We start from the raw sequence: 12,700 nt of genomic DNA on the forward strand, positions 1-12,700 counted from the left end.
TGCAAATTTAGTAGACTCGCTTCTGAATAGGAACTTGTATGAAATGGGCACTAGTTTTGGCAGTGGTTCAGGAATTCTGTAATGTTGCTCCTACTGTACTGGAGCCCCATTTTATTGCAATAAATGCAGTGACATTAACTTAGCCCACAACATTCTTGAAACTGGCTTACACGGAAAGAAAAGACTTCCTTTTCAATCTACTGTTTTGTTTTTTTTAAAAAGGAGTTTAGAAGTAGCTGCAGTTTCTTATGTAACTGGTAGTACTTGCTGCACATCTGGTGGGAAAACTTTCTTTTTTCCAGAAGTTTGTAAACCTGTGCTGTTGTGGATAACACTAATCCTGTAATGAAGGGCTTAGAGTGATGTTGAGCCTCATCTGTGCTTAGTGTTTGTAGAGTACCAGCAAGTAACAGAATAGAAACACAGTTCATTACTGCTAGTGATGCTGTGAGTTTCTTTGCCTATGTGCTTTGCAGCACTGTAGATCATAGGAACCCTAGAATGGTTTGGGTTGGAAAGGACCTTAAAGATCCTCTAGTTACAACCCTGCTGCATGGCCAGGCACACTTCCCCCTAGACCAGGTTGCTCAAAGCCCCATTCAGCCTGTCCATAAATGCTTCCAGGGACTGGGCATCCAGAACTATCCTGGGGAACCTGGTCCAGTGTCTCACCACCCTCACAGTAAAGAATTTCCTCCTGATGTCTAACCTAAATCTTCCCTCTTCCAGTTTTAATCCATTACCCTTTGTTCTCTCACTACAAGCTCTTGTAAAAAGCCCCTCCCCAGCTTTCCTGTAAGCCCCCTTCAGGCACTGGAAGGCTGCTATGAGGTCTTTCTAGAGCCTTCTCTTCTCCAGGCTTAACAGCCTCAAATCCCTTGTATCTGGTCCTGATGTTGTTAATCCACTGTCTTGCACAGTGAGGAAAAAGTTGTTTGTCTTATGCAAAGGAAGATCTGAGTCAGATTTTTTAGCTAAAAGTTTTTTACCTGTTTATGAGGCAAAGGAAAGATAGTGGCTCTTTCATTGTGCTTCTGGTACTCTGTGCAAAACCTACATACAGAAGTGTCACAAAGAGCCTGACATGCCTTTTTACTTCTAGAAAAAAAGATAAATTAATAAACAGAAATTTCTTAGATGCAGTGCTGAGCTAACAACACTGAAACTAGCCTTTAATTTTGACTGACTGCTGTATGTTCATATACTGACTTGACTTCTGCCAGAGGTAAATGTCACAAACCTGATGGAAGTTGCATGCGGGCTTGGCCTTTTGTTTAGACTTACGTGGGGAAAAAGAGAAGTTTCCCACAGCCTGAATGTGCTAACTTAGCAGAGCCTGTTCTTTCCTGTAAAAAAAAAAAGGTTTTTTTGTAGGCTTTGATCCATATATCAGGAGTTCTTGTAGTGTTTCGTTCCTTCTCTGTCCCTGCCTTCATGCAGTGGAAGTGGAGGAAGGACTGGTAACAACCTAGCAGATGCCTGGGGTGGGAGTGTCCCCCTCCCAAAGCTTGATCTGCTAGCTCTAAGGGCTTGATAACTGCTTCCTTGAGCCTCTTAGGAAGGCCATTCTGTCAGTGGAAAGATGCTGTAAGGTGTTTGCCTGATTGTCCTTTATTGAGATGAATCAAGGTGACAAGGCCAGAAGGGACTGCAGAAAATGGTCCTTGCAAAATAGTGGTTAAAACTGAGATAAACTTTCCAGCTTTCCAAAGTAGTGTTGTACACTGCTGTATCATGGGGACATGTTAAACATTGGAATTTCTAGTTTGAAAACCTGAAGTGAAATGCTGAAGCTCTTAATGTATGTTTACATCAGTATCAAGTACAACAATTCCTTGTGCCAGTTTTCTGCTAGGAGACAGTATCTGTGAAACCCTGGCTGATAAAGTGAAAAAAATACAGGAAAAATTGCTTGATAGCATGCCCCAGCATGAAATGCTTCAAGTTGATGCTGAAGTGAGCCAAGTACTGTGAAGAGAGAAAAGCAGAGTGTTCTGTATGGCTTCTGCCTCCAGGATAGTTGGGTTGTTTCTCATCTCAAGTATATAGCGACTGCCCTCTGCAGTGGTGCAGATCCTTTGTCACTTATCTCTTGCCACATTGAAGGTTAAAAGGAAGCAGAGTGTCAAAGATATCTAAGAGTGTGTCTCTGTATTAATGCTTAGAGACCAAACAATGTGGTTTGCAATGGAACCACTGGAGCAATGGGAAGGGCTGAGTTTGGAGAAGGTGCTTTTCAGAGGGTGGATGGGTGGGAGGAGGGAAGTCCTGCACTGACTTGAGAAAGTGCAGGGCTATATAAGGAAGGAAGGAAGCCAAAAAAAAAAACCCCAAAAAACAACCAAAACTGTTTTTCCATTGCAACAGGCAGAAAGATATATGCAGGAGTAGAACCTTTGAGACAATGAAGACATGTTTGCATGAGATGCAAAAAAATAAAAATAAAAAAAAAGACAAGAAGCCTCCGCAGGACTAAGAGGAGAAATGACCAGGAATTCTAATCTTTTCTTAGTTTATGTTCACTGCAACTGTAGGATAGAGGCAAGTCAAGCAGGAGTGAGCTGGGTTAGTAGTGGCTAGGGAAAAAACAAGGAAGCTTACTAGTCTGAGCAGGGATGTCAGCAACCTCTTTGTGCCAGGCCATGCTGTTACTGGAGAACCACTGCCACAGACTTTGCTGATACAGTGAGTCAGTAGTATCCCTGCAACTTCCTAGTTTCTGAGGACTAGTTAAAAGAACCACAGCTGTCATCTGAGTTCCCTATATTTATTACTACAGGATCACATTTCTTACATATTTCATAAGCATGCAAACCTGCTGTTTTCTTAGTTCAGTAGATCTTTGCACACACAAAGTGATTGGCTTCAGCAAAACAGACAGCTAGGGGTTTTTTTCTGTTAAATTTCATTTTCATCACAGGACAGATGTACTTAGAAATATCCTGTATTACTCAACTCCTATAACAGAACAGGTCTGTTAAGTTGGGAAAACACTTGAATTAAAAACCCAACAACCAGTGCATCAAGGGATCTGCTTCCACACAGACTGGGTGGAGAGGCTTGTACCCCTTTCCCAGGGAGGAAGAACACAGCTACCAAAACCACTACAACACAGCTGCCAAAACCTACTGGCATAGCACTGGGGAGTAGCCTCCAGTGTGCCAGGTTGGTCTGAGTGGTCTGAACCTCTGCCAAGCACAGTGGGTGCCTGTGGGGCTGTGCTTGCCTCTACCTCCAAGTCCAGTGTTGGGGCTCTGCTCCATCATAGTTTTATTGAGAACTCGAAGTTTCAAATTACTTTCCTGCCTTCTGCTTTAAAACTGTTCTGGTTTGCTTGGGGTTTTTTTCAGTTTAGTGGTCATTGTGGGTAGGAAGAGCACAAACTGAGAACACAAGTTTGCTTTCCTTAAACAAAAAGTCACTTTTTCTTGCAAAAAAAGAGCTGTGTTTTTCCAGTCCACCACGCAGAGAATTAGCAAGTTATTTAATCCTACAGTTTATTTAGCAATATGGAGCAGTTCACTAGCATCGAGTAATCTGTGTTCTGTGATCCCATGAGTCTCTTGTGATCAGAACTTTTTTTCACAGGGTGACTGTTTCCCCAAGGAGGCACTTAATGCTTCTCCCTGCAGCACCCAGAGTTCAGCCTGGTTTTGTGTTGTTGTGTTTTAAAAGGAGCCATATGAAGTACATCAGCTCTCCCTAATGTTAACCAATCCGATTGTTTCACGACAAAATCCTTAACTGAGCCCTTCTGCTTTGCTTGGACTTGTAAGATTATCTACGTGGCTATAATATGGCTTGGAGTTTCTTCACAGTTGGAATACTCTGGCCTTAAAAGTCTGCTGGGGGATCGGTTCTGGGTTTAGTTCTCCAGACCTTTGCCCTGCTCTGTTCGTAGCCCTGCCCTGAGCTCTCAACACGAGCACTGAGGCTTGTCAAACCACAAACATTGGTGGGTTTGGACAGCTGAGTGTGCTGGGGCTCACAGCTTTGCTAAACAAGCAGAGCCCATAAGTTTCTTCTAATGCTCCAGGTCTGGATGCCTATACAAGCTGAAGACTGATGAGCCAGGAAAGTAAGTTTCAAACGGAGTATTATTAATTCCTGGGTGATTTAGCTGCAGGCTAGAAGCAATGTGTGAAATTTTTCCATTGCTAAGTTCTCCAGGCATTTGAACTGAAGTGAAAGGAGATTGCAAAAGCTTTTAGGTGATGTTGTAGCAGTGAGCAGAGGTAGAGCAGTAACCCTTTCTTTCTCCCAGTCCCCTCCTTGCACCCCTCCCTTTGCCTGGGGTGCTGCTGCAGAGCAGTGCATTGAAATAACACTGCTGTGACACACTGTGTACTACCAAGGCTCTTTGGCAGAACTTGGTCAGCATAGCCCTAACAAGGAAGGCAGTGGGTATGTGCAGGCTTTGTCCTGGCTGCATGCTGTGTGAGTAAGCCTTCTGCCTGCCTCTGACACCAACAAAGGGCTTTTTGCATGCGTCTGGAAACCTCAGCTTGGGCTTGGTTCCTTATGGCTTGCATATCACTTCATCTTTTTCCCAGCTAAAACCCTGCAGCTCCTCTTTGAGACAGGCTTGGGAGTCAGGTGCCTATCATACAAGAAATGCTGGTTTTTCTGGAACAGCTGGCCTGTTGCTTTTCTTTGCTGATACCTGAACCATTCAGCACTTGGGATGCTTTTTGCAGAGAAGCTACAAGGGATATACCTTTCACTAAACCCTCACTTATCCTTACATCCTTTGTGAATCTTCAAAGCTCTCCCTGCTTTGCTGGTGGCTTTTTTGTTGTTTTTTCTTAGAAGAGCAAGCCTAGGAGGCCGTGGGCATCCAACCTGTACCTGCCTTTGAGGGCAAACACTCCCATAGCAGGGAGAAAGGGCTCTTGGGCTTCCTATGGGGAAAGCGTGGGGCTGAGGGAGCTGTGCTTGATGTGGAAGGGGCATACCCACAGGTGCTTTCTGTGGGAGGGCCTTCCATATTCACACTGTAAATTGACATTCCCAGGTTTTTGGAGGTGAATCAAGAATGTTTTTCCCTTATGGAAGCAACTTCTTATCTGAGATAAGGTTTTGTTCGTTTGGTTTTTTTATGTATTCTTTGCCTAACCATAGCTCTAAGATTACTAAGTTTATTGCTCACTCTTAAGCTTAAATTTTTTATGTCTGATGCAATGTGTGGTATTTTTGTCCTCATATCACTTTTGCAGAGATTTTCTTAAGTGGTCTTCAAAGGAGAGAAGGAAGAGCTGAGAAGCAGACTCTCTAGCTTTCTAGTTTGTTCTGGTTTATTTTTCTTGCACGCAAGATGACCTGAAGTTTTTCTTTTTAAGTTGGCAAGGATTCAATGTGTTCAGAACAAATTTTAGTGTTTGCCTGACCAGACTGCAGTTCCCTCTTTCTTTCAACACTTCTCTGATGCCTTCTGCCAGATGTTTAGTCCAGAAACTAATTTTGTGTACCATGACTTGGCACAAACACAGGCACCAATGTTAAGAGGAATCTGGGGGCACACAGGTAGAGATGATTATAAAATAAAATGAAAAATACCTGAAACTTGATTGCATCGTTCCAGATCATCACACAGCAATGCTGGTATTTCAACCGCATGTGTTTTCTACTTCCTGTCAGTGCAGTAACTTGCTGGATTGTTTTCATCCTGTTTAGCAAGAAAGAGCACTCTCTGATTTCTCTGCTGTGGGACACTGAATTCTTACCAGTCTGTTCAATATGCTAAACTATAGCTGGCCTTGGGAGGTTCTTGATCCTTGCATTACGCTTGTATCTCAGCCTGAAGATTTAAGATCACTAAGCTGTGCGTTGTCATTAGTCACCCAGAATAAAACAATGGGTGGAGGGGCCAGTGGAAATACTGACACTTGGCACGCTGGTAAACCTTGAGTATTTTCAGTAAAGAACAAGAATGGCATTGTTCTCATGTAGCATTGTAGTTCAAAATGTAAACGCCTCTGTCAACGAGATGCCTCATGTCAGGAGCTGAGTTTGTCCGTGTGTCGGTATTCCCAGCCTTTCATGCCAGTTCTTTGCCACCAGCTCTTTAAATAAGAGCTGTATCCTGTGTTTACTTCTGAGGTTGTTCCACATGCAACAGTGAATGTATTACTTGGTATGATTTAACAGGTCTGTCTTGTTCTTGCAGCTTGCAGGGACAGCAGTTCTTGCAATTGGGCTATGGCTTCGGTTTGATTCGCAGACCAAAAGCATCTTTGAACTGGAATCCAACAACACAACGTTTTACACAGGTAAGCTAGGAGGTGGCTGAGGGTGATAGATCACACTTTTGCACCTTGATTTCCAGACTGCTTAGAAACCTTTGTCTTCCTTGAAGGCTACAGACAAAACAGCCCTGAACAGCCTTGGTGGGGCAGAGAGCAGCTTCCCCAGGCTGGTGCAGGGGTCCAGCCTCTGCTGTGAGCTTCTGTGCAGGCAGCAGCATTGTCACACCAGCAGTTTCTTGGCTCTTTAGGCACTGTGTATCACCATGTTTTTCCCACCTTACACCCTGTCATTCTTCTTCAGGTGAGCGTTTTGTAATCCCAAGAGGGATTCCTCTTAGAAGATGTTTCTTTCTGGTGCTTCTTTATAATGAGTCAGCAAAGTTTCACTCTAAACTGAATGAGTAGTCATAGTGTCAATAACTATATTTTCCAAAAAAAAAGTGACCAACCTTGGCAGTTTAGGCTCCTCCAATCTAGCTGCTCACTTTTGAGGAGCATGTGTACTATCTTCTAACATTTACAGCTGTGTGTATGCTAATTTGTACTTAACATAATGGAAGGGATACACTAATATTTTCGTCTATATGAGCAACTGTTAGAGGCAAACTAGATCAATACAGCTTTAGTTAGGCCAGGTGGGAGTTCCTCATCAATATTTTGTGGTCTTATAGGACCTGAGTCAAGGCTTTCCACAGGCAAAGCCTCAGTCAGCCTGATGACCAGTTTGGGGATAAACACATGTGGCTTTGGTTTGCTATTATAATGCCCTAATGGAATAATGTTTTACCCTAACTGTAAGATTTTGGTCTCTACAGTCACTTAGGCTTGGGTAGAAGAATGCATCCTTCTTAGGTTGTCACCTGTTGGTGCTCAAATCCTTTCTGAAAACAAGTAGCTGAGTTTCAAGACCAGCAATTACGAACAAAGCAAATGTGTACCTTTCTTATATACACATCATCTTTGATTTGGACAATCCTTATACATATCTCTATAGCATCTGGATTGCCATGTCCTGCATGGCATCACTGGTTAGCCACCCACAGTGTGGTTAGGTTAGTCTTTCCTTAGTTGACTCTTAGTTTGAAGAAGAGGATGCTGAGGGGGAGACCTCATTGCTCTCAGCAAGTACCTGAAGGGAGGTTGTAGGGAGGTGAGGATTGGCCTCTTCTCTCAAGTGAATAATGACAGGACCAGAGGAAAGGGCCTGAAGCAGCACCAGGGGAGGTTTAGACTGGGTATTAGAATTTCTTTACCAAAAGAGTGTTTGGACATGGGAAAAGGCTGCGCAGGGAGGTGGTGGAGTCATGATCCCTGGAAGTGTTTAAAAGAAATATAGATGTGGTGCTTAGGGACATGATTTAATCCCTGAACTGATAGATTAGGTTATGGTTGGTGGATTTAGGTTACAGTTGGACTTGATGACCTTCAAGGTCTTTTCCAACCAAGATGATTCTGTGATTCTTTTGTCAAGGAAGGTGGCTCCTCTGCTGAGCTACTCAGTCTGTTACAACATTCAAACCGGTCAGTAAAGACCCTGTAAGGCAGGCTGGTAGGTGCAACTTAGGTTGTAGCCTTACAGTACCAGGGTAGCCTGTGCCTACAGGGTGTGCTGTTAGGAATGATGCATTAGGCTTGTTAGAGGCCGTAGTTTGGAATATTGAAATGCTTGTGCAACATCTCAAAGAGGCCACAGGCATGCAAGCTGCTTATCTTCAAGGAAGTTTGTATTTCACCCTTGATATGGTAGCAACCTGGGTTCTTGCTGCTGCCATGCAGATTTCCAGAAGCTTTTAACTGGACCTGGGGAAGGAAGCAGAAACCTAAGCTTAGCCATTGTGCTGAATATTTAACAAGTCTTATTTTGGTTAGTCCAAAACAACTCTTCAACCTCCTACAACATAAACATTTTATGTGATACTACTGGCTGAATGCAGCAAAACAGTAAAACCTACTTGAAATCTCTATAGGTTAAACTGAGTTTTTAAAAAAGTTTAGTAGGAATTGCTGTTTTAACATTTATTTTTTTTAAAGTGTTACTGACTACAGTTTCTGATGGGGAAATTGAAAGAATCTAGCAATTTGTACCCAATAACAAAGTAAGCTACCTCAAAAACTTTCTGTACTATGAAAAATAAACTGGAATAAGGGGTTCTAATGCACCCTTTTTTTTTCAAAACAGAAAACTTAGTTTAGGGCAAAAAAAAATGGGTGCTGGAATTTCCTGCTGATAAGAAATGTCAGGCTTAATCACTTACATATGCTTAATCAAGGAGATGTTTATTTTGGCAGCTAACATTATCCATGTGCATCTAAAAGTTATAATTTGCAAATGCTGACCTATGGCATTCTTTAAATAGTATTATTGATTTGGTATCTGATGGCCAGGCTGTAGTTTTGTCTAAATTGATAGAAATGTGGTGCTAATTCTACAGGCTTTGTGCTGACTCTCTCTCATGTTTCACCACCCCAAAAGTATTTCTCTTGCTCTGCTTTGAAGGGGTGTTGCTTGCTAGGCCTTGCTGCTCTCACCAGCTAGCAGCTCTAATTGTTAAGCTGGTAGTTTCCAAGCTTAGAAGGAGAGGATTGGGCATGAATGAAGCCATTTAATCCAGAAGTGTTTGCCCTCTACACTCCCAACACTTGCTACCTAAATTCAGGGCAGAATGGTCTACAAGCTGAGTGGCTTGGTATGGTTTGAAGCATCTGCCTCTGCAAAAGCAGAAAATGTGGAGTTTCTTGTAGTTAGAGATGCCATCAAGTTGGGTAGGGGAAGTGTAGATTTGTACCACTGTGACTGGTGGAATAAATAAGTGTTTCTTGATGAAAAAGCAGGGTAGGAAAGCATTTAATGCCTTATGACAGATGATGATGATGACTTCTGATACCTGTTCTCCTAGAGGCAGTGTGCATTGAGAATTCTCAGGTGTTGATACATCACAAGTTCCAGCTGTCTCTAACTTCAACACACTCTTGATCTGTAGATAAGCTGGTTACTCTGGCTCTGAGTTAGCTTGAAAATGTGCCTTACAGTTTGATTTGGATGGCTTTATCTTGCTCATTTTCTGAAACTTGTGAAACTGCAGTAGTGATTAGTTGTTACAAGTTGGAGTTTTCATTAATAAATTTTCCCACAAGTTGAGATGTTTGCTTTGAAAACTGAGCACAGTCCTTTTCTTTTTTTTTTTTTTTCTTGGAATACATCAATAAAGAAATTTAAAACTTGGGAAAAACTACAAATGTAATGTGTTGAGCAACTAATTTTCTCCCATGCTGTTGAGGCCTCAATTACATGTCTTTTTTTCTCCTTTCTAGGAGTTTACATCCTAATTGGAGCTGGTGCACTTATGATGCTGGTTGGTTTCTTGGGATGCTGTGGTGCATTGCAGGAATCTCAATGTATGCTTGGCATGGTAAGTGTTCAGAATAGTGTTACATTTTTAGCAGCGTGATGAGAAAGGAAGGAAAGTATTACTGTGCAGTTAAAGGACAGCGGATGCTGATTGTTTTGCCTCCACCACATTTAAACTCATGGCACCTACACCTAAAAGGTTAATGACATACAGTTTCCATTTCTGGCCCTAAACTGAAATGTCTGTGTTGTATTTGAATACAAGATTACTTCAGGAGTTAGTGACATATTCAGACACTGAAGCAACAAAGCTGGGAGTATGTGCAAATAGAGAACTAAAATGTTAATGAAAGTAATGCTCTTTATTAAACACTTTGCCCTGAACTCTGGAGACTGTGCAATCTTCAGTCTTTGAGGCCAGAACTGTGGTATTTGATCCTTGAAACAACAAGCCTCTACTGTTCATAATCACAGGATGAACTCTTCTAGTTGACAACTGCTTTGCAAGCCAATTTTTGGAGAGCAACCTCATTGTTTTCTGACTGGAGGAGCTAGTGAAGCTTACTGGGTTCATGCACGTCTGTACACTTGTAGGACTACTCATCCAAATAACCAGAACACTTAGTTAATAAAAGACTACTGCTGCAGGCAGGGAAAGAACAGGTCCTCTGTTGTGTCATGAAAGAAGTTAATTTAATATATTTCTTGCAACATTATGCCTCTAGCCCTTTGTAATTATGAAGATCTCTTTAAAGTGCCTTTAAATGATAGTGATGTGTTGGACCTTCCAGTCAATTAAACATGGAGGTGACACTTTATTTCTATTTTACGTAGTACACAATGAAGAAGTGACCATTAGCTCTTTGGGAGTTGCTGACAAGCTAGGTATGAAGTAATGACTCCTAAAGCAATAGGAGTGACAAGCCAGAGAAAAGAATTGTCATCAACTGTTGTGATGTGTCTGGAGTGACCTGTGCAACTTCAAAGTCGGAGTTAGAGATGATTGGTTTTAATTAATACTGATCAAAAAGGAGGACTTCGGTTTGGAAAACACAGCCAGGCTTTCTGATGCTCCTGGAAGAAATGCTGACCCAGTGCAGTATATCCTCTTTTCTAGTCTTACCAGCATTTCAGGTCTCCCACTGGAAACTGATTGAGTGACTGTTCCCAGAAGGCTGAACACTGGGAACTGGCCAAGCCTGCAGTACATGTGCGAGATGCTGGGTTTTAGTGCTGTTGTCTTAAATAATGATGTGGTCTTTTTTTTTTTTTCCTAGTTCTTCCTCTTCCTTTTTGTTATTTTTGCCCTTGAAATTGCTGCTGCAATCTGGGGATTTGCAAATAAAGAAAAGGTAGGTTGCTCTTAACATTTGGTAGAGTGGTGGGATGCTGGAACAGGTTGCCCAGACAAGTTGTGGCTGCCCCATCATGGAAAGTGCTGAAGGGCAGGTTGGATGGGGCTTTGAGCAATCTGGTCTAGTAGGAGGTGTCCCTGCCCATGCAGGGCCATTGGAACTAGATGATCTTTAAATGGTCCCTTCCAACCCAAACCATTCTACGATTCTGTGACTGTGCCCATGGAAAGTTAGCAGTCTACTGAAAACTGTACCAGTACTAGTGAAATCTTGATGACCCAGGGAATTGAGGGGAGAGGAAGAAGACACATTCTAGCAAAACAATAAAAGGAATTAAACCCTAATATTTAAAAATGAGACTATAGCCCATAAGCCAGAATCCAGGCTGCTGTTGCATGCTAGAGATGCTCTCCAGGCAGTACCTGGCTGAGCAGTGAAGCTTCACCATTTCTAGATGGAGCTATGTCAGCTGTTTGCTCAATGTTTCTGTATTTAAGGCATGACTGATTTGGGTTGTCCTCTCACAGGCAGTCAGGATTCTGTTTTGTTTCAAAATAAGGTGCTTGGTGATAAGAGTTACTTTCTTCCTTGTATTACCTGATGGGCATATAGCAACTCCTAGTGTGCAGAAATGATGAGGGAATATTTTTGTGTAACCAATGGGCAAAGACTTGGTTTGCTCACTCCACCTAGAAGCTGAGGTTTGGAAGGGAAATTCTGAATCTTATCTGCTCAGGTGTGGCTTTTAAAGTGAGTGTACCAGTTGGGCTCACCTGTTCTGGGTGAGAAATGCTGTCCAGATGTCCACCCTCTATTTCTACCTGTCAAAAGGATGGGTATTTTATGTTGCAGAATTTTTTATGATAGTTCTCAATAAGTAATATTCAGGTAGAACAGTAATAAACCACAAATCTTTGCTATCTTGTAGGTTATTGATGAGTTACAGGAATTCTACAGGGAAACCTATGAGAAGAGATCCCAACCAGCTGCCAGAGAGACCCTGAAAGCATTTCACGCAGCTGTAAGTACATAGTTATACTTAAACTAGACAGTAATATACCTTGTTAACACTGGTCTCCGTGTCATCCAGTTCCCTGTACAACTCTAATACCGTACTAACTAGAAGAAACCAAGGGAGTATTAGTAACAACTTGCAGAGAAGATATCTTTGTATTGTATTAGTTAATCCAGTATGCTTTTTTTGTTCTTTTGAACATCTGAAATGCATAGAACTAGTTACTGTTTTCCAAAAATTCAGAAGCAAGCTGGTAAAATGTGTGTATGCTTAATGAGATCTAGGTCTTCTTTTCAGATTCTTGTCCTTTAATGTAATAGAGGCTTTTCAAAATGACATTTATAGTGGTAAAAGAGGCAGACAGTTCTAAGGAAATGTATATACGGTCTGTAATAAAACTTAATCTATTTCTCCCTTTTTACCAAATACAAAGCAAAAATAAGGATTATTTAACGTGGTTTTCTTTTTTGTTTCCTTGTAGCTAGACTGCTGTGGTATGACAGGAGTTTTTGACCAGCTGTTAACAGACATCTGTCCGAAGAAGGCTACGGACTCACTTTCTGTGGTGGTAAAGCATGATTTAATTCACCAACAGCTCTTCCCAATCAGTAGAATGAGAAATATGTTTATCAATAAACCCTTCCAGTCTCTGGGAAAGTCCCGTGTCACACTTCCTTAGAAACCCATCTCTAGTCTGGTGATGGAAAATGAACGTACTGTTACAGTGGAAAGAACA

The 12,700-nt window shown here is 41.9% G+C and overlaps 1 protein-coding gene across 1 annotated transcript in view; it reads left to right on the forward strand.

Annotated features, from left to right (window-relative positions):
* The first annotated feature begins 5,993 nt into the window (after window positions 1-5,993).
* CD9 (CD9 molecule) overlaps window positions 5,994-12,700 on the forward strand; it is a 9,121-nt gene continuing 2,414 nt past the window's right edge. Inside the window, exons 1-6 of the mRNA XM_010004929.1 lie at window positions 5,994-6,023; window positions 6,167-6,269; window positions 9,558-9,655; window positions 10,872-10,946; window positions 11,878-11,970; window positions 12,446-12,532. Coding sequence (XP_010003231.1) covers window positions 5,994-6,023; window positions 6,167-6,269; window positions 9,558-9,655; window positions 10,872-10,946; window positions 11,878-11,970; window positions 12,446-12,532 — 486 coding nt within the window. The remainder of the gene's footprint in view (window positions 6,024-6,166; window positions 6,270-9,557; window positions 9,656-10,871; window positions 10,947-11,877; window positions 11,971-12,445; window positions 12,533-12,700) is intronic.

This window comes from Chaetura pelagica, unplaced genomic scaffold (assembly GCF_000747805.2).
Source record: "Chaetura pelagica isolate M959 unplaced genomic scaffold, ChaPel_1.0 scaffold429, whole genome shotgun sequence".
Lineage (NCBI taxonomy): Eukaryota > Metazoa > Chordata > Aves > Apodiformes > Apodidae > Chaetura > Chaetura pelagica.